The sequence below is a fragment of the Caenorhabditis remanei genome, chromosome IV, assembly GCF_010183535.1.
Source record: "Caenorhabditis remanei strain PX506 chromosome IV, whole genome shotgun sequence".
Classification (NCBI taxonomy): Eukaryota; Metazoa; Nematoda; class Chromadorea; order Rhabditida; family Rhabditidae; genus Caenorhabditis; species Caenorhabditis remanei.
This window is the reverse complement of record NC_071331.1, coordinates 22253210-22275626: the sequence shown is the minus strand read 5'-3', so window position 1 is coordinate 22275626 and position 22417 is coordinate 22253210. Positions and strand designations below refer to the sequence as shown.

Sequence of the window (22417 nt, the reverse complement as noted above, 5' to 3'; positions counted from 1 at the left end):
GAATTCTTTTGCCCACACATTTTCTGTCTGGCTCCGCAGGCAGAGGCAAGAGCTTATCTTTTATCTTTCAATAAACTTTTTATTCCCACAGAAATGTAATATCGATGGGACGGTGTCAGAGAGATATGAGTCAGCGGGGGCAAGCGATGACAGAAAATTGATATGAAAATGAAATGGAATTGAATTTCGGGAAACATTCTTTGGGCTTTTGGCAATTTGGCTGCGTAGGAAGTGTGAAAATTGTGAATTTTTGGGATTTTTGCCGCGATTTTTACATTTTTATCGGTATACATGAATTCAGCTCATTTTCAGCTTTCAGAAAAGTACCCACAAGCCTATATTCCATTCACTTTGGGTCTCGACACGAAAACCGCCCGGGTTACTGTAGTTTTCGTGGTGGGACCCAATTTAATCAGAATATAGTCTTGTGGGTACTTTTCTGAAAGCTCAGGACTCACTTAAGCTCAAAATACAAATTTTAGACTGTTTCAAATCGATTTGATAGGATAAAGTGGATTTTGTAAAATTCAAATTTTCGAAACGTTTCGAAAATCAGTTCGGGAAACATTCTTTGGGCTTTTGGCAATTTGGCTGCGTAGCGACTCAGAAATCGTCTTGACTTGTTGAATTTGAAAAACCCTGAAAAATATAAAGTATTTTTTCATTGAGATCACATAATTACGCGTTGATTACACTAAAAATCATCCCTAAAACACTAAAAAATGAAAAAGTTACAGATTTTCGAAACTTTTCGAAAATTCTGTTTGTCCTTGACATGATTTTCAGACTCAGCTCGTTAAGACGGTTCAGAAAAGTACCCTATGGTAGGGTCCCACCACGAAAACTACAGTAACCCGTGTTTAAAGGCGCATGGACATCATCGATTATATTCATTCCAACCGTCTAGACTCGCTGATTTCAAAAATGTTAGTTCTGATAAACCCGGCTCAAATTTAACGTTACCAATACAATAATTCCTGTAAAACGCGTCAACGTCACGCCAGCGGCTATCATGTTTGGTATCACTGGAATCAGCGAAATCATTTTTTACCGGAAAAGGACGGATATCTAGTTTTTCGTCAAAAATCACAAAATTTTCGATCAAAAACTGAAAATTGTGAATTTTTGGCCAGAAAATACGTCGATAATAGGATTTTTTATATTTTTAACGGCGTATATGAATTCATCTCATTTTGAGCTTTCAGAAAAGTACTCACAAGCCTATATTCTGTTTACATTGGGTCCCACCACGAAAACTACAGTACCCCCAGATTTAAAGACGCATGGATACCAAAAAGCTTCAAATCCTATCATGATTATACTCATTCGAACCGTCTAGACTCGCTGAATCCAAAAATCAAAATTTCAGAAAGCTAGAACAAAATCTGAGTGAGTTGCGATAGTTTTAATATTTTTGTTAAAAAAATAAATCGTAAATTTTCGAAAATCTCAAACTTTATTGGTTTTCTTTATTTTTGATCGATTTAAAGTGGAAAATGTGTGAATACGCTCCTGAAAACTTCAAAAATCTTGGTTCCCACCGAGAAGACTACAGTAACCCCGTCATTTTCGTGGTGGGAGACCGAAAAATGTTTGGATTTTAATAAATTTTCGAAAATCTCTTACTATGTGAATTAACGTCCAATTTTCGCATACTTGTCAAATTCCTGTAAAACGCGTCAACGTCACCCCAGCGGTATCATGTTTGGTATCACTGGAATTAGCGAAATGAGAGCTATCTTCATAGGGATTTCAGACAGGATTATCAGTTTGAGGAGACCAATTTTTTTGATACAAAAATAATATTTTTCTCGAGTCACGGCGACGACTACTGTTTGTTGTATATCTGTCTGTCTGGGTCTCTTCATAGAAGTACACTCTCTCTCTTTTCTATACATAGATGACTCACGAGTAGACGCCACCTTTACCAGACTATATACTAACATGTCTGCATTTTTGCTAGGCCACGCCCCCTCAGAATGCTTATGCCACCCCCCGCCGACCCATTCATTACGTTTTCTTTCTCTCTACTAGGCTAATTAACGGAATAATGGCCTCTTTCTATTTTTATTGAATTCTTAATATTCTATTAGACTGCCTTCTGTATGGCTCGGTCCCTCTTGATTTTTATGGAATTATTTGATGGTTTTTGAAGGAAAACGGTGAGTCTGAAACGTGTTTTAACTATGGTAGGGTCTCACCACGAACCGAACGGGTTACTGTAATTTTATAGTGTTTCAAACATATTGAATTATCTTTCGCGAATAGTTCAACATTTTCTTCATACTTTCCACTTTAAATAACTCAAAAACATACGAAACCAATAAAGTTAGAGATTTTCGAAAATTGCCGAAAATCCCAAAATTACTAAAACTGTCATAACTCAATCAGATTTTGTTCCAGCTCACTGAAATTATGATTTTCTGATTCAACGTGTCTAGACGGTTTGAATGAGTATAATCATGATAGGGTTTGGAGCATTTTGAGTTTTTAGGTCCATGCGCCTTTGGGTTACTGTAGTTTTCGTGCTGGGACCCAAATTGCTCGAAACCTGGGCTTGTGGGTACTTTTCTAAAAGCTCTCGACTCACTGATTCCAAATATGTAATTTGTTTTGAGGTTGGGGGACTAGTTTTGGATTTTTAGGTATTTTTGGAAAAAAAACTTGCTGAAAAAATGATCCCTTTGGAGACTGGGTTTAACTCTACATCATCAAAAGTGATATTTTCAGATTCAGCGGCTTGAGAGCTTTCAGAAAAGTACCCACAAGCCTATATTCGGTTCTCATTGGGTCCCACCACGAAAACTACAGTAACCCGTCGTAAATCGTCTCGAGACCAAAGTGATCGGAATCTAGGCTTGTGGGTAATTTTCTGAAAGCACTAACCGAGCTGAGTCTGAAAATCGTGTTAATTTATAGATTGGACTAACAAAAAAAGTGAATTTTTGGGAAAATTGGGATTTTTGAAATGTTTCGAGAGTCTGTAACGGTTTTTTATTTTTAGAAGGATATATCCAACATTCAATCATGATGAAGGTCACGATCATTTTCCTTGCGGCATTCGCCATTACGGTGAGAACAGGACCAACGGCATTTGAAGCTATCGAAATAAAAAAAAAAGAGAAATATTCAAAAAATATTCGGAGTCAAACAAATGGAACCATTGGCAACTGATTTGTAGACTATTTATTTGAAAATTCTTCAAAAGATATTGATTTCAGACATGGAACTTCAACTTATACGAATTGGGGCAAAAAGCTAACTGGAAATCGGTCAAAGTTGACCACCAAGCGTAGTCGCGAATCTTGTCAAAGACATCATGACACTGCAACATGGGAACACAATAAAGTTTACCATAAGAGACATCTTCCTCAATCTCCCTTCCCCGGAGACGTCAACCGCATCGTCGTGGCAACTGGCTAACCGACCGAATGCCGAAAAATCTGGCGAAGATTCATGGAACACCTGTCCAAGGGACGCCGCCAACGAGATTCAAAAGGTATCTTAGAATTTTCTTAAAAGTTGTCAATAGCACAGTCTCCCAGACTCCGAAGAAGAACTGCAATGAAATTTTTGATCTACCCTCATGAAACGAAAATTTGAGAAATTAGCAGGTCTAAAACGTTATTACTTTAATTTTTAGCGTAAAGCTCATGGTCAGAAGTAAGAAAATTTCAGTTTTAGAATTATTCTGAGAGCATTATCCACCCATTCAATCCAAAAAATCCTCGTTTCATATATTATTTCAAGTCGAAATGGCAATTTTTCATTTTGATTTCGGAAAAATCTACGGGATTTGTTTATTTTTCAATACTATCCAACGAATGATTTCTCAAATCGTGCTCCGGAGATTTGTTCACATTTCTGTAGGACGGTTTTTCAATTTGCTCATTAGTTTTCGAGAAATCGATCAAATTCCGAATTTCTTTCAATTTTTTGTTATTTTCTCGAAAACTAATGAGCAAATTGAAAAACCGTCCTACAGAAATGTGAACAAATCTCCGGAGCACGATTTGAGCAATCATTCGTTGGATAATGTTGAGAAATGAACAAATCCCGTAGATTTTTCCGAAATCAAAATGAAAAATTGCCTTTTCCACTATGAAACCAGGATTTTTTGGATTGAATGGGTGGATAATTCTCTCAGAATAATTCTAAAACTGAAATTTTCTTACTTCTGACCATGAGCTTTACGCTAAAAATTAAAGTAATAACGTTTTAGACCTACTAATTTCTCAAATTTTCGTTTCATGAGGGTAGATCAAAAATTTCATTGCAGTTCTTACTCGGAGTCTGGGAGACTGTGAATAGTTAGAAAAATGGTTCGGAAAGTGGAAAATCAGGACATCCGGACACAGACGAAAAACGAACAAAACCCTGGATTTTTGTCTTTTTAAAGTTTTCGGAAATCTGAGATTTTAGCATTTTTAATTGTTATATTCGTTTTCAGCTCGTTCTTAACTTTCCGACACGCCCATGTAGCCACCACGAAAACTACAGTAACCCGCCGTTAATTGTGTCGAGACTCTGTATAGGCTTGTGGGTACTTTTATGAACTGTCTCAACAAGCTGAAAACGAATATCACAATAATTTCAAGATTTGGCGGAACAAGGTTTGGTTTTCTAGGCCATGGAATGGAATTTTCTAAGTTTTTAGGTTAATTTTGGCTGTTTTGGATTTTTTTTTCCAAGGCAATCTAATAGTCACTGTCTCCCAACTCCTCTCAATCCCCCGCGATTTATAAGATTATTATTCCAGGAGCCGCAGTACAAAAGGAGCACCTCGCTACACCACAAGACAAGCTTCGACCGACTCATAATTCTATGCCTTGACTCTATTCTAAATAAACTCATTCGGACTAGACCATCAGTCTTCTCACACTTTAAAAAAATTCGAAATGTTTTTGTCTGTTCTAAAATTTTCAGAATTTCCAGATTTACTCATTTTCAATGCTACCATCATATTCCCCTTCTCAAGAGCTTTCATAAAAGTACCCACAAGCCCAGGTTCCGAGCAAATCGGGTCTCGACACGAAAACCGCCCGGGTTACTGTAGTTTTCGTGGTGGGACCCAATATTATCGGAATATAGGCTTGTGGGTACTTTTCTGAAAGCTGAGAACAAGGAAAAACGGAATTTTCAGTTTTCAGATAGAATAAGAGCATTTTCAGAAAGGAAAAATGCCAAAAAACCGTTGAAATTTGTCATTTTTTGGAAAAAATTCCAAAAATGAGCGAAAAACCATTGAAATTTAGCATTTTTTTAAACGAAAAATGCTGGAAAAGCGTTTCCAATAAAAACTTCGTAAAAAAACAGCATTTTAAGCCCAAAAATGCTAAAAAAAGGTCGTTTTTGACTTTTTTGGAAAACATTATTTTCGAAATTTTTTATTTTCGATAAAATATTTAATTGGTAATTATCACTTCTATCCACACGCCTTCTCCACCAACTCCTCAAACTTCTTATTATCCTCTCCTTCCAGTTTCTCCACAATTTTTCCATTTTTCAGCAAAACGAATGCAGGAATTTCAGACAAATTATAGTGATTGTAGATCTCCGCACATTCTTTAATATCAATCGATAAAATCTCAATATTTTGGTGTTGTTGAGATAGTTGACTCATTCGCACATCGCTTTTCTCGCAATTTTTGGATCTGCAGAGAAATTTTTTTTCAATTTTTGGAAAAAAAAATTTTCGAATTTTTTTTCAAATTTTATATCAAAAGATACAGAATTTTCCATTTACTAATTTTTAAATCTATTTTTTGATCTACAACTCACTTCTCCTCTCGAAAATACAAAATAAAGGAAGCATCGGATTTTTGTTTAATAATCGAGTCGAACTCCTCTTGACTAGTGATATGAACCAACATTATTTCAGAATTTTCCAGAATTTATAGAAATTTTTCTAGTTATAGTCTTAACTATACTCTATATATAGTGATCTATTCGTATTGACATCTTAATTTTTGATGCTTAAAATTTGAAATGATAAATTACTACTGATAAGACTCAAATTATTGTTTTCTTGTTTTCCCTCCTGGGCGTTTATGAGGTCAGGAGTGACCACGTGTGGTTATTAATGAGCAGGTGACACTAAAATTATGATTTGAAAACTTAAAAATCAATTTCAAAAAAAAATTTTTGAAATTTTTTGTCTGAAAATATTCTAAAATTTTCAGTTTTTTTCAGATTCACTCATTTCTAATGCTATTCTCACATTCCACTCATCGAGAGCTTTCAGAAAAGTACCCACACGCCCAGGTTTCGAGCCATTTGGGTCTCGACACGAAAACCGCACGGGTTACTGTAGTTTTCGTGGTGGGACTCAATTTAATCAGAATATAGGCTTGTCGGTACTTTTCTGAAAGCTGAGAACGAGGTGAAACGGATTTTGTAGTTTTCAGATAGTATGAAAGCATTTTCAAAGAGGAAACATGCCAAAAACATTTGAAATATGTCATTTTTTGGAAAAATGAACTAAAAAGCTTTTTTTTTAACCGAAAAATGCTGGAAACGTTGTTTTTGATTGGAAAATAGTGTTTCCCATCAAAAACTCACAGGAAAACTGCATTTTAAGCCCAAAAATGCTGGAAAAGGGTAGTTTTCGATCGAAAACTGAAAATCTGAAAATGCGCAAGACGAAATCAGAATGAAACAGTAAAAGTTTACAATAAATAATACAAAACAGGAACAATATATAATTGTGGCTGGAAAAATGGATTTTCAGACAATTTTTGCAATTTTCAGCCGGTTTAAAATCGATTTTCTGTCATTTTCTATCAATTTGTCAGCTAAAAATCATTAAAATCATCAAAAACCGGATTTTCAGCCGATTTATAGACATTTGGTTGAAAAACGGATTTTCAGACTATTTTTGCAATTTTCAACCAAAATTATAACAAAATTGATTTGAAATCTATTTTAGATCAATTTTTCAGCTGAAAATCAATAAAACCATCAAAAAACCGAGAAAAATGGAATTTTAAAGCAATTTTCAACCAAAAATCATAAAAACATAGTGTAAATCGGTTCAAAATAGATTTTCAGTCATTTTCAGCCAATTTTTCAGCTAAAAATCAATAAAACCATCAATAAAACCGTACAAAAACCGATAAAATTGGAATTTTCAGCCATCTACAATGCATTAAAAGCCATAAAAACGTGTCGATTATTTCTCAAATATTCCAATTGCATTTTCGTCTCCAAATCCGCCAGCTGCGACGCCGATGAGGCGAGTGAGAGTACGTGAGTGGCAAAGTTCGCTCCACCGGACCTTTTCTCTCCGTAGATCACTTTTCCGTCGAATTCATCGATTGGAACGGCAAAATCCGAGTCGACTGTGGAGATTGTGGAGCCGAGGTGCTCTTCGATTTCACCGAGCATCTGGAAATGTGAAAATTGTGAATTTTCGGGATTTTCATCGAGATTTTCATATTTTTATCGGCATATATGAATTCAGCACGCTTTCAGCTTTCAGAAAAGTACCTACAAGCCTATATTCTATTCACTTTGGGTCTCGACACGAAAAGCGCCCGGGTTACTGTAGTTTTCGTGGTGGGACCCAATTTAATCAGAATATAGTCTTGTGGGTACTTTTCTGAAAGCTGAGAACAAGGTGATGCGGAATTTTCAGTTTTCAGATGATATAAGAGCATTTTCAGAAAGGAAAAATGCCAAAAACCTTCAAAACATCTTATGTTTTGGAAAAATGAGCGAAAAACTGTTGAAATTTATCATTTTTTACCGAAAAATGACGGAGATCTAGTTTTTCGTCAAAAATCACAGAATTTTGGATCAAAAATTGAAAATTGTGAACTTTTGGCCAGAAAATACGTCGAAAATAGGAATTTTTTTTATATATTTTTACCGGCGTGAATGAATTCAGCTCATTTTCAGCTTTCAGAAAAGTACCCACAAGCCTATATTCTGATCAAATTGGGTCCCACCACGAAAACTACAGTACCTCCAGATTTAAAGGCGCATGGACACCAAAAAACGTCAAATCCTATCATGATTATACTCATTCGAACCGTCTAGGCTCGCTGAATCCAAAAATCATAATTTCAGAAGGCTGGAACAAAATCTGAGTGAGTTGTGATAGTTTTAGTATTTTTGTTGAAAAAATAAATCGTAAATTTTCGAAAATCTCAAACTTTATTGGTTTTCTTTATTTTTGATCGATTTAAAGTGGAAAATGTGTGAATAAGCTCCTGAAAACTTCAAAAATCTTGGTTCCCATCGACAAAACTACAGTAACCCATCATTTTCGTGGTGGGAGACCGAAAAATGTTTGGATTTTAGTGAATTTTCGCAAAATCTCTGGTTTTTTTGTCTTAGAATGCGTGTCTGCGTCTCTTCGTTTGATATTCTCTAGTGAATCACGAGATTACAATGTTGCTAACCTTGGTCACTTGATCTATTTCTATGTATCTCTCTTCTCTCTCCTAAGCCACGCCCCCTATTTCTTCTCTATCAGAATTCTTTAGGAGAAGACGAATTCATTACATTCTCTCTCTCTTCTCGGCTGTTTAACGGAATAATGGCCCCCCCTCGTTTTACTATTTTTATTGAATTCTTATTATTCTATTAGACTGCTTTCTGTATGGCTCGGTCCCTCTTGATTTTTATGGAATTATTATTTGGAATGGATATGGTGGTTTTTGATGGAAAAATGTGAGTTTGAAACTGTCAGAACTGAAATATCTGGTTACTGTAATTTTTTGAAGTATTAAACAATTTTAATTATCTTTCCCGAATAGTTCAAAACTTTCTACACATTTTCCACTTTGAATCACTCAAAAATATAAAAAACCAACAAAGTTACAGAATTTGGAAAAAAAACTTATAATTACCGTAACTTCCTCCAATTTTTTCGGAATTCAAATTTTTTTTTAGATTTTCAGAATCAGCGTGCCGAGAGCTTTCAGAAAAGTACCCACAAGCCGCGGTTTTGACAACTTTGGGTCCCACCACGAAAACTACAGTAACCCAGTTTAAAGGCGCATGAAACTCAAATCGCTCTAAACATAGACTTGTGGGTACTTTTCTGAAAGCTCTTGACTCGCTGAAAATGAAAATAACAATGAAATTCAAAAAATGCGAAATTGAAAGAAAATATCTATCATTTTCAGTTTTTTGGGTGTTTTCAAGTCAGGACCTTTTCGTTTTCCAATTTTTATTGTTATATTCAAATTCGGCTGCTCAAGACGCTTCAAATGCGTATAATCATGACTAGGTTTGAAGCAAGTTGGGTCTCGACGCGAAAACTACAGTAATCCGTTTTGCGGGGTACTGTAGTTTTCGTGGTTGGACCTGATTTCGTCGGAATATAGGCTTGTGGGTACTTTTCTGAAAGCTCTCAACACGCTGATTCTGAAAATGGTAAAATTTCTGAGATTGGGTGAAAACGGGCGAAGTTATCACGGCATCCAAATTTTGAAATTTTCGAAAAGTTTCGAAAATCCATAACTTTGTCGGATTTTCACATAATTTGTTTCAAAAAATTATGGTTTCATATGGAACGAGCTGTAATTGGAAGAGTTACGACTTGTCATTCTCGACGAAAATCAAAAAATCGAAATGTTTATTGCAGATGTGTCAAACAGTCAAACTGATCAAGAAGCGGAATAATAAAATATCAATTTGCCCCCTTATGGTCATTCTTCTTGTTTATAATTTTCAGTTTTTGTATATTTGTAATTAAATACGTGTGAGTTCTAAAACTCTAATTTGGTGTTATATGTATTTTTTATCATTTTTTAAAAACATATTTCAGTTAATAAAAGTTTAATCACTCAAGTTTGAGGTTTCATGCTCATCTTTTTACGTTGTTTTTTAAACGGACTAAAAATGGAAAAATTGCCTAAAAATGATAGAATTCATAAAATTTGGGTGGAGATAATGACAATTTGGCTGAAAATAGGCTAAAAATTATGAAATTTTTGATAAAATTGGCTGAAATTGCATTGAAATTTCGGCTCCGCGACAATTCGCAACTACGACATTCCGCAACTCACGTAGGTTTCGCAACTGCGACACTTCGCAACTGCGACGTTTCGCAACCACGGCGTTTCGCAACCACACCGCATTTGCATATTTAGGTCAGTTGAAAATATTGAAACCGAAGGATCTGGGAGCATATTTGAAAACATTAAATAGAAGAAAAAGTTATCTGACCCATTTTTAGACAAAACTAGGTCAAACTATAGCTAGTTCTATGGTTGCGAAACGTCGTAGTTGCGAAATGACTAGTTGCGAAATGTCGCAGTTGCGAAACATACGTGAGTTGCGAAATGTCGTAGTTGCGGAATGTCGCAGTTGCGAATTGTCGCGGAGCCGAAATTTCATAATTTTTAGCCTATTTTCACCCAATTTTCATTATCTCCACCCAAGATTTTATGAATTTGAGCCAAATTCTATAATTTTTGGGCCAATTTTTCCATATTTTAGGCTGTTTTAACTGATTTTTTTGACTAATTTCAGCCAATTTTCACTTTTTCCTATTGATTTCCCCCAATTTACCTTTTTCTCATCAAACCAAATGGTGCATCCGCCTTTTCCGATATCTTTCGTATTCTGACAACCGACACCTCTCGTCCGACATTTATGATACCATACTTTCTCTTCGTTTGTCGACACCAAACTAATCGATAATCCCATTCGTTCGGCACGTCCGACACGTCCGATACGGTGGACGTACATTGATTTATCGTCGGGAAGTGTCACATTGATTACTGTAATTTTTGGGCTTGAAATCGCTCAAATTCGCTTAAAAATATGGATTTTTGGTTTAAAATCGTCGAATTTCCAGCTTAAAATCGCTCAAATCCGCTTAAAATTGACAATTTTTGGCTTAAAATCCTCAAAAATCGCAAACAATCGTCAAATTTCTAGCTTAAAATAGCTCAAAAACAGCCAAAATTGACAATTTTCAGCCAAAAAATCGTCAAAATCGCTCAAAATCGTCCAAAATAGTTTAAAATGGCTCAAAATTACTCAAAATAGACAATTTTTGACTGAAAATCGCTCAAAATTGACTTTCTTTGGTTTAAAATCGTCTAAAATCACTCAAAGTTGGCATGTTTTTGACTGAAAATCATCAAAGTCACTCAAAATAGTCTTTAATCTAAAAATCGTCAAAAATCGCTTAAAATTGACAATTTTCAGCCAAAAAACAGTGGAAATCGCTCAAAATTAACGATTTTTGGGTTAAAATCGCTTGAAATCACTCGAATTTGACCATTTTTTGACTGAAAATCGCCGAATTTCAAGCTTAAAATCGCTCAAAATTGACGATTTTTGGCTTAAAATTGCCTAAATCAATCGAAATTACGTTATTCTAGCTTAAAAATTGTATTTGAAGTGGATATCGCTTAAAATTTACGATTTTTTGATTGAAAATCGCCAAATTTACAGCTTTAAGGGGGATTTTGGCTATTTTCAGATTAAAAATCGCTCAAAATTGACGATTTCCTGGCGGAAAATAGTCAAAAATTGACGCTTTTTGACTGAAAATTGTCAAAATCACTTGATATTGACAATTGTTTGGATTAATATCGCTCAAATTGACAATTTTTGGTCAGAAAAACACTCAAAATTGACGATTTTCTAGCTTAAAATTGCCGAAATTCAGCTTAAATCGTCAAAAATCGCTCAAAATCGTCCAAATTAGTTTAAAATTACTCAAAATTGACGTTCACTTTGGATTAACAATTTTTTGGCTAAAATCTTTTCAAATCGCTCAAATCCGACGATTTTTTGGCTGAAAACGGTCAAAATCGATAAAAATTGTCGATTTTTCACTTAAAATCGTTAAAAATCACCAAAATCACTAATTTTTGGCTTCAAATCACTCGAAAATTACGATTTTCTGGCTTAAAGTCACTGAAAATCGCCAAATTTCTAGCTTAAAATCGCTTAAAATTCACGTTTTTTTGGCTGAAAATCGTCAAAATCACTCGAAATTGTCAATTTTTAGGCTTAAAATCGCTCAAAATTAACGATTTTCAGCCAAAAAATCCCCCAATTTTCATCATTTCCCATACCAAAAGGCACTCCTTGTACGTCTAATCCACGTGCGACCACATCTGTACACACCAAGAATCTCATTTCTCCTTTTTTGAATCCTTCGAGTGAACTTTGACGCTCTTCGGCACTACGATCACCATGAAGACACGCCGCCGTGAAATCTGCAAAAAAAACGCGTCAGAGGTGCGCCAGACTTAAAAATAATTGGAAATGGTTCAATTTTTGACAATCGTTGTGACCTTTTTCAAAAAATCGGGTCAAAAACGCGTCAAAGACACAGCTTCAGCCCTCAAATTCTGATTTTTTCAACTTAATTAAAAACGCGTCCACGGCACGCCAGTCTTGAAAATTCCAGGTTTCTGGGGTCAAAGTCGGCAAAAATCATTCACTGCATGAGTGATTCTTGTCAATTTTGAGCCAAAAACCTGGAATTTTCAAGGCTGGCGCGCTTTGGACGCGTTTTTACATCTTTTGTTCAAAAATTGGCAAATGTGAAGATGAATTCCTTGAATTTGAGAAGCTGTCGTGCCTTGGTCGCGTTTTCGTCATTTTCAGTGCGTAAATGACAAAAACGCGACCAAGGCACGACATCTTCTCAATTCTGGACTCTTAGATTTTTGACTGTTGGGGTAGACCCCTTAATCCTAGTAAACGTTTATCGAACGCCTTCTTGTAGTCCTAGTAATACAAAAAACTTTTGAAGCAGATTTCTACCTACCTTGATCCCGGTAAAAATTTATTATTAATGGGTGACTTCAATTGTAGAGAAATAGACTGGCTCTCCGACCCACCCCACAGTAATGCCCAACTAGCCACACAAATTATTAGTTTCTGTCATGATAATCATCTGATCCAGTATGTAAGGAACCCCACCAGGGGGGCTAATATTCTTGATCTCGTATTCTCAAACTTCCCAATTCAAAACGTAACCGTCTCAGCTCCTATTGGTCGCAGCGACCACTCAAAGATAGAATTCAAGTATGACCTTCTCTATAAACCCCCTTCTCCATCCATCAGCTATCCGGATTATAAGAACATCTGTTACGGTACTCTATCACAAATGCTCAGTAATGTAGATTGGACTCTAATTTTTGGTGTTTCGGATGTAAACGATAAATACAATAATTTTATTACGTATTTGAAGTACGTCTTTGCTCAGTCAGTACCTTGGGCAAGTTCGCGCCTGGGAATGGGTAACCTTCCAGAGTATTTAGAATCTTTCCAAAAATTAGTGGAATATAGCTGGTCTCAGGCAGTCAAATCCCGATCAAAAGCCGATTACGTCACCTATGTCAAAATATCAAAAAGATTCCGGAAAAAACTCTATAAATACCGTAGTAATTTGGAAATTTCTATGCTCAAAGAAAAAGGGCCTAGCAGGTTCTCAAATTTTGCAAAAATGGTTCTGAAACGGTCATCTAACATTGTTCCGGACATTAAAGACTCTCATGACACTTTACATATTTCGGATGAAGAGAAGTGTAAAGCGCTGGCGGCCCACTTCCAGGCTCAATATAAAAATAAGTACGATGGTAATTTTTCTGTTCCCGCGTATCACCGTTCTTTTCAAGACATTATATGTGTGACAGATGATGAAATCTTTAAACTTTTAAGTAAAATCAAGGGCAATAACACTTTGACTCCTGACGGAATTCCAGCCAGATTTTAAAAATCATAAGTGCATTTATTGCTAGCCCCATAAGCCAACTCTGCAATTTTTCAATGATGAATGGTACGGTCCCAGATAGATGGAAAGAGTCTATAGTGTTTCCGTTGAAAAAGCAGGAAAATCCTACAAAAACTGTTCATTTTAGGCCAATTAGTCTTACCTCTATAATTTGTAGAGTCTATGAGAGGTGTATCTTACGTAGAATTTCTCATCACCTAGGTTCAATAAATTTCTGGAGTCCCGGGCAACATGGGTTCAGGCCTCAACGTTCAACGACCACATGTCTTCTCGAGTCCATGAATCAGTGGACATCTAGTTTAGAAAAAGGCGAACAAGTCGATGTAGTCTATTTCGACTATTCCAAAGCTTTTGATTCGGTGCCCATTGATCTTCTTCTAGTTAAACTTACCAGCATTGGTCTTAATGCATGTCTATTAAATTGGCTTCATTCTTTTTTAACCGGGAGGTCGTTTAAAGTAAAAATTAACTCTTCTTTTTCGGAGGTTAGAACAATATCGTGTGGGGTTCCTCAAGGTGGGGTCCTCTCCCCAGTTCTGTTTTGTATATACGTGAACGACATAGCTACTGTAATACCAAAATCTGTAACAGCTATGCAATTTGCTGATGATTTAAAAATTTTCTCATCCTTCCCAAAGCATAAAAACACACCGGATCTACAAATTGCTATTGATGCCATATCTAATTGGTCGAATTCTGCAAAACTTGAGCTGAACGTGGCTAAAACTCACTGCTTATCGATCGGAAAATCTCCAAAACATTATAATTATTTCCTAGATAGTAATTTGATAGATAGAAAATGCTGTGTACGAGATTTAGGATTTCTGGTTGATGAGAAGCTCACCTTTAAAGATCACTGGAGTACAGCAATACGAAAAGCAAATTTTGTCGCTTTTTCAGTATTTAAATCGTTCCATAGTAACAATATCCGACTTCTAACCCTGCTTTTCAAAATATTTGTGCGTCCAATACTGGAATACGGCACAGTTGTAACTAATCCAGGTAGTTGTAAAACAATTAAAAACATAGAATTAGTTCAAAGTAATTTCACGCGTAGGATTATGTTTAGAACCTGTGGTAAAAGAATACTGAGAACTGACCCAAAGTACGTCCAGGCAAACCAACGTTTAGTGAATTATCAACTTCAGTCTTTATCTTCCCGACGAGCCGGATTTGATAAATTCTTCTTCGGTAAATTATTAATAGGAAAAATAGATATTGACTATACCAATTATTTTCAACTTTCATCTCACAATACCAGACGAGGCCACCTCTATCATTGGAAAACTCCAAGATCTAAAATTCGTGAGCATTTTTTCACTCACCGCGTCCTCAGTAAAATAGTTAGTCCTACGGCTCCATAAAACATTAAGCTTTCTCCAGTATTGCGGTACAACTGACATGAATAAGTAGTCGCCCATCCAATAACATTAACAATTCATTTACCTTCCACGTGTTCACTATTCTCCCTCTATTTCATTTCAAGTTCCCCCCCCCCCCCCCCCCCCCCCTATTGACCTTGCCACGTACTCTCACGTACGTATTTTAAATAAATAAAAAATAAATAGATTAAAATTCTGCTGATTATCGAACAAAAGTTGTACAGTTAGAAAACGCGTCAAAGGTACGCCAGATGCATTTTATTTCGACATTTTCAGATCGGGAAAATGTCAAAAACCTCAAAAATCGGTCATTTTTCAATTAAAAATGATCAAAAAACATGTGGAAAACAGCATTTTTCACTCAAAAATGCTGGAAATGAGGAGTTTTCTCTCGGGAAACTTGGATTTCAGCTTATTTAAGATCGATTTTCAGTCAGTTGTTCCTAAAAATTCCTGATTTTGAGTTCATTCAACACGCTAAATGTGTTGAAATGTGTCGAAAACGCGTCAAAATCGCCCCAGTCTTCAAACTTCCACGTTTTTGGCTCAAAATCGTCGGAAATTTTCAGTTTTTCTTATCAAAAAATGTAATACATACTATTCTGTCTCAGGAAATGTTCCATATGATCACATTGCTGTTTCGTTCGACAGAAAATGATAGCCTTATCCATGTGAAGTGCCTGAATCGCCTTCACAACATAGATCCCTTTCAAGATCTTTGTTCCCAGCGATATCGTATCCCTGTCATTTGTTCCCGCCCGTATTTGATCTCCATCATGGACGTGATCATCTTCTAAATGAATCGGCGCGTATTTCGCCCGAATCCATTGTTTGTCTTCAGATGCGTCGACGTGACAGACGACGTGATGAACGTCTGAAGACACACAATCCGTCCCTTTCAGATCAATCCATTGGGGGAATGTCATGTGACGATCCGCGAATCGAGCGACTTCGTAATTGTGCAGAGTGGCGGAGCACGCGATTACCTAAAAGAGGCATTTTCACTCATTTTTCGTTAATTTTTCTTATTAAATTGGTTTTTAGTCGAAAAATCTAACATTTTTTGGGTTTTTCAACTAAAAACACTAAAAAACCGCATATTATTGTTCTTTTTCGCTTGAAAATGCGGTTAAAACCATAAAAATCGGCTCAAAATCATCCATTTCGACTCGGTGGCCTAGATAACCAACAAGACGGAATTCTAGGCCACCAGACGGGAAATTCGGCCGCGGAGTCAAAAATGCGGTTTTTGGGTCATTTTTCACGTTTTTTGAATGGAAAAAGACGATTTTTAGCGGATTTTGACGATTTTGAGGCGTTTTCGAATAAAATTAACCGGATTATCGGTTTGCAAACACTCGGGTAATTGGTTTTTAGTCGAAAAATCTAAAAATTTTTGGGTTTTTCAACTTAAACACTAAAAACACTACTAAAAACTACCTTTTTTCTGCATTTTTAGGCTTACGATGCTGTAAATATCACGATAAGAGACATTTTTAGGTGAAAATCTGGAAAATTCACTAATTTTTCAATTTTTTTTCAGTAAAAATGAGCACAAAAGTGCTCTAAACGATCTGAAATCGCTGAAAATTGATTTTTGACACAAAAATTGTCAAATTCGTTCAGATTTCCAACTATTTTTCAGTCAAGAACCAGTTTTATGAGAATTTTAGACGATTTCATCATTATTTTGGACGAATTTTCAGCGATTTTTAGCCAATTTTAAACAAATTTAACCAAAAAAACGATAATCTTGAAACAGACGGGTGGAAGAACTATACGTGGCCTAGAAACACAAAAACGAAAAAGTTCGGCCACCAGTGTTTTGGAGCATTTTCGGGATGAAAAATTGCTTTTTTGGTGATTTTTGAGTATTAAATACAAAAAAATTTAGAAAACGCGTCAAAGGTGCGCCAGATCCGTCTATTGTCAAAATCAATTTTCAGGTCGGGAAAATGTCAAAAAACCTCAAACATCTGTCATTTTTCAGTGAAAATGACCAAAAAACATGCGGAAAAAGTAATTTTGGGCTCAAAATCATCCATTTCGACTCGGTGGCCTAGATAACCAACAAGACGGAATTCTAGGCCACCAGACGGGAAATTCGGCCGCGGAGTCAAAAATGCGGTTTTTGGGTCATTTTTCACGTTTTTTGAATGGAAAAAAAAACGATTTTTAGGGGATTTTGACAATTTTGAGGCCTTTTTGAACTAAAAACACTAAAAACGCAACTAAAAACAACCCTTTTTTCTGCATACGATGCTGTAAATATCGCGATTACTTAAAAGACGGATTTTCGGGTGAAAATCGAAAAAATTCACTAATTCTTCAGTCAATTTTTCTGTAATTTTCAATAAAAATGAGCACAAAGCACTCTAAACGAACTGAAATTGCTCAAAATTGATTTTTGACACAAAAATTGTCAAATTCGTTCGGATTTCCAACTATTTTTCAGTCAATAAACACCAAAAATGCAGAAAAAAGGTTGTAGTTTATAGTCGAAAAACCGAATAAGATTTTTCGACCAAAAACTATATAAATTATCGATTTCCAGGTCATTTTATGAGAAAAATGAACGAAAAACGTTATATTTACAGCATTTTTAGCCCAAAAATGCAGGAAAAATGTCGTTTTTACTATTTTTAGTCGAGAAATCGGAAAATGTTCAAATTTTTCGACCAAAAACTATATTAATTCTCAATTTTCAGCCAATTTACAGCATTTTTAACCCAAAAATGCAGGAAAAAGGTTGTTTTCAGTCGAAAAACCCCGATTTTTCGACCAAAAACCAAATTAATTTCCGATTTTCAGTCAATCCCACCTGTCTCCTGGTGCCATCCTGTGCCACCAGAGGCAGAGCTCTGAATAACGTATCAATCTGACGGGCGCCTCCATTCTTATCAGCCAAAAACTGATCAACCTCATCAATTACAATGAATTGAAGCGATTTCGTCGCCAATTTCCCAGTTTGAATCAAATCGACGATTCGAGACGGCGTTCCGACGATGATATCACATCCCGTTTCGAGGGTTCGAAGGATTTGATTCATATTCTCACCGGCTGCCAGGGTGACGCATCTGGAAACGCGTTTTCAGCCTTTTAATAGGGAAAACGCTGAAAATTTGACGATTTTTACCCAAAAATCGTCAGATTTGAGCGATTCTCGACGATTTTGAAGGGGGATTACGGTAATCTCGAGCGATCTGGGTCTCGCCGCCACGAAAACTACAGTAGTACAAGCTTCCAACGGAAAACTCCTCTTTTCCAGCATTTTTAAGTGAAAAATGCGGTATTCCACATGTTTTTTAGTCATTTTTACTGAAAAATGACTGATTTTTGATATTTTCCCGATCTGAAAATGTAGGAAATCGACGCATCTGGCGCACCTTCGACGCGTTTTTAAATTTTTGTGAAATTCAGATTCAACTCGTCGTGAGCTTTCAGAAAACTATAATCATGACTAGGTTTCTAGCGACTTGGGTCTCGACACGAAAACTACCGTAATTCAGGTGCTGGGTTACTGTAGTTTTCGTGTCGAGACCCAAATCGTTTCAAACCTAGTCATGATTATACTTTTCTGAAAGCTCACGACGAGTTGAATCTGAATATGACAAAAAATTTAAAAAACGCGTCAAAGGTGCGCCAGATAGTCTGTTTTCGACATTTTCAGTTATTTCAGCTCGAAAATTTGTCAGTTTTCAGTAAAAATGGCCAAAAAACAAGTGCAAAACAGCATTTTTCACTCAAAAACGCGGGAAAAGAGGAATTTTCAGTGGAAAATTCAAATATAGGTAAACTTCAGTCGAAACTGAGACCTCCCTGGGGTATTTGTCACTTTTCAGAAAAATGAACGTAAAACTTGATATTTACAGCATTTTTAACCCAAAAATGCAGAAAAAGGTTGTTTTCAGTGTTTTTTAGTCGAAAAACCCCGAAACTTTCAGATTATTCGATCAAAAACTATAAAAACTTGGATAGGACCGTTTTTTGCTAATTCCAGATGGATTTTCAGCAATTTTACCTAATTTGGGTTTATTTAGCACTACTCAACTATTTTCGACATTTTCAGATCGGGAAAATGTCAAAAACCTCAAAAATCCGTCATTTTTCAGTAAAAATGACCAAAAAACATGTGGAAAACAGCATTTTTCACTCAAAAATGCTGGAAAAGAGGAGTTTTCACTCGGGAAACTTGGATTTTCAGCGATTTTACCTAATTTTGGGTTCATTCAACACGCCGGCGAACGTTTGAATATTCTGAAAAGTCTGCTGAACCAATTCTCTCGTCGGTTCCAGAATAATACACAGCGGAGTCGTCGAATCGACACTTTGCTTCTCCTCGGCACTCCACCATTTCAAATTTCCCGCCGGCGCGGCGGCCACACCTACAGTACGCCCGTCGGTGGGCGGATACTTAAAAGGGGCGGAGCCAAAGTTCACTGCGAGACCCGAATTTTGGCATAAAACCGCCGGAAAAAGACAAGTCGCCGGGGATTTGAATTTTCGATCGATTGAATAAGCCATCGGAAATTGTTCCCCATTTTTTGACCACCAGATTTTCAGATTGTCCAAATCGAGAAAACAGCCCAACACGTCGTTCGTTGTGAACGATTTACCGTAGTCGTCGAACTTTTTTCCGTACGATTTCTTGCCGGTTCCACCGTAACCGAAACTCTCGAAATCTGTGCCTAAAAATTGGAAAAATTTGATGGATTTTCAGCTATTTTCGACTTTTTCAGATCGGGGAAAATGTCAAAAACCTCAGAAATCTGTCATTTTTTCAGTAAAAATGAACAAAAACATGTGGAAAACGGCATTTTTCACTCAAAATGCAGGAAAAGAGGAGTTTTCACTTGGAAATACGAATTTTTCTAGTTTTCGGTGATTTTTACACCAAATTTAACTGATTTCAGCCAATTTCAGACGATTCAGAAGCGATTTTTCGCAATTTTAGCTCATTTTCAGTCAATTTTCCCCAATTTTCAGCTCATTTTCCGTACCAATTTTCAGACTTCCCGCCATCGTCGCCCATCCCACTCTGCACAGTCCATCTCGTGTGATTGTAACCTCATAATAATAGGCTCCGCCCCCATGAATTCCAGCTTTTCCACGGGCGCCGTGCCATTCTTTGCCGACACGGGCGTCACAATTCAGCCCGGATTTATCGATTTGTAGACTCGCGTCACGATCTTCACGATTCAGAAGATGAACGTGTTGGGATTCAGATGAATCAGATGACGTCGTCGAGGAGGATTCTGGAGATTTACGACGTTCCCATACGATTTGGGCGATTGGGAGACAGAAGGCACCCGTTTTTCCGGATCCCGTTTCAGCTGCCTGGAATTTTGATTTTTGGGAGATTTTAGGGCTGAAAATCGGGTTTTTCAGGGAAAATTTTGAGTTTTAGAGCTGAAAATCAGTCAAAAATCATGTTTTTAAGCTGAAAATGAGGTTTTTTGCGATGAAAATGAAGGATTTTTGAACCATAACCGGGATTTCAGCTGGTTTTCGGTATAAAAATCACAATTTTCTACTTAAAATCATCGAAAAAACAGCATTTTTATCTTAAAAATTGCATTTTTGGGTGAAAAATCCAATATTTAGAAAGAAAAACCGTTGAAAATCATGTTTTGAAATTAAAATGTGGTTTTTGCGATGAAAATGAGGATTTTTGGGCGGAAAATACCATTTTAAAGCTTAAAATCAGGTTTTTAGGTGAAAAATTCCATTTTAAGGTGGAAAATCGGATTTTTGAGCGGAAAATTGAATTCTTAGAGCTGAAAATCGGGTTTTTAGGTGAAAAATTCCATCTTGAGGTGGAAAATCGGGTTTTCAGGTGAAAAATATACAATTTAACACAGAAAAACAGTCAAAAATCATGTTTTCAAGCTGAAAATGCGCTTTTTGCGATAAAAATGAGGGATTTTCGGTAGAAAATTGCCAATTTTGAAGCATAAACCGATGTTTCACCTAAAAAAGTAACTCTTTTGGGGATTTTAGGGCTAAACATATGGTTTTTTTGGACAAAAATGCGATTAATAGCTGAAAACCCCAGTTTTTAGGTTAAAACTGTGGATTTCAGCTGGGAAAATGTCAATTTTTAGTCGAAAAGTGCCCGAAAATCGATTTTTTGAGTTGGAAACCTGAATTTTTGCCTAAAAATTAGTTTCAAACTGAAAAGTTCAAATCTGCACTGTGAAAATCGCTGAAATTGTTTAAAAAAAATGCAATTTTTGAGTGAAATTCCTCTATTTTGATATCAAAAATGAGGTTCGTGCTAGAAAATGCGCTTTTAGGCTCAAAACCCCGATTTTCAAGTTAAAAATCGCGAATTTGTCTCAAAAATCTAATTTTCGACCAAAATATTGCGATTTAGAGCTCTAAATCGTTAATTTCAGAGCTGAAATTGGATATAACGGCAATTTTTGAGTGAAATTCACCTATTTTGGTGTTAAAAATGATGTGTTTAGCTAGAAAATGCGCTTTTAGGCTCAAAAATGCAATTTTCGAGTTAAATCGTGAAAATCACAATGTAAATCGTGTTTTATTGAAGAAAATTCAGGAAATTCAGTTTTTTTTTCGCAAAAAATGATTTTTTAATGATTTTTAAATGAGTTTTCACTAATTATCGCTATGTTTTGGAGTTATTTCAGGATTTGTAGATAATTTCCACAGTTTTCGAGTGAAAAAGTGAATTTTGAGCAAAAAAAAAAGTAGAAAAAATCGGTTCGGAACCGTCTGTTTTGGCAAGTTTGCTTATTTTCAGGTTTGGATGAATTTTCACTGATTTTTCGATAGATTTTCACTGATTTTGATCATTTTTCATGTCGAAAATCGTGTTTTTCGCTATAGAAACTATAAAAATTGGGTTTTAGTAAAGAAAATTCAAAAAATTCGAAAAATAAATTTTTCGTAAAAAAATTTTTTTGTCGATTTTCAGTGAATTTCCGATGAGTTCCCACCGATTTTGATCATTTTTCATGCTGAAAATCGTATTTTTCGCTATAGAAACTCTAAAAATTGAGTTTTCCTGAAGAAAATTCGTTTTTTTTCGCTAAAAATTATTTTTTAATGAATTTTTTATCAATTTTCACAAATTTTCTTCATTTTTTACTGACAATCAACGCGTCAGCGCCTCCCAGAATCGCCGGAATCGCTTCAGACTGGACGGCAGTTGGTAATCTGCAAAAAAAAAAACTTTTTTTCGTTTTTCAAAAAAAAATTTCAAGACTTACGTCCAATTCAACGAGCTAATCGCTTCAGAAAGTTCTGGAATAATTCCAAATTCTTCGAAAGCTGTCATTTTCACTGAAAAAAT

The 22417-nt window shown here is 35.9% G+C and overlaps 2 protein-coding genes across 2 annotated transcripts; both read right to left on the bottom strand.

Moving 5' to 3' along the window:
* Positions 1-5425: 5425 nt before the first annotated feature.
* On the bottom strand, positions 5426-5873 carry GCK72_015744 (uncharacterized protein; the record flags this gene model as incomplete). Its single annotated transcript, XM_003098965.2, has 2 exons — positions 5426-5654; positions 5782-5873. The coding sequence occupies 2 exons, from the start codon at positions 5871-5873 to the stop codon at positions 5426-5428; spliced, it is 321 nt and encodes a 106-aa protein (XP_003099013.2).
* Positions 5874-7137: 1264 nt separating this feature from the next.
* GCK72_015743 (uncharacterized protein) lies at positions 7138-22402 on the bottom strand (the record flags this gene model as incomplete). Its single annotated transcript, XM_003098963.2, has 9 exons — positions 7138-7386; positions 10525-10736; positions 12048-12191; positions 15698-16085; positions 17921-18176; positions 19313-19787; positions 20100-20436; positions 22218-22281; positions 22335-22402. The coding sequence occupies 9 exons, from the start codon at positions 22400-22402 to the stop codon at positions 7138-7140; spliced, it is 2193 nt and encodes a 730-aa protein (XP_003099011.2).
* Positions 22403-22417: the final 15 nt, after the last annotated feature.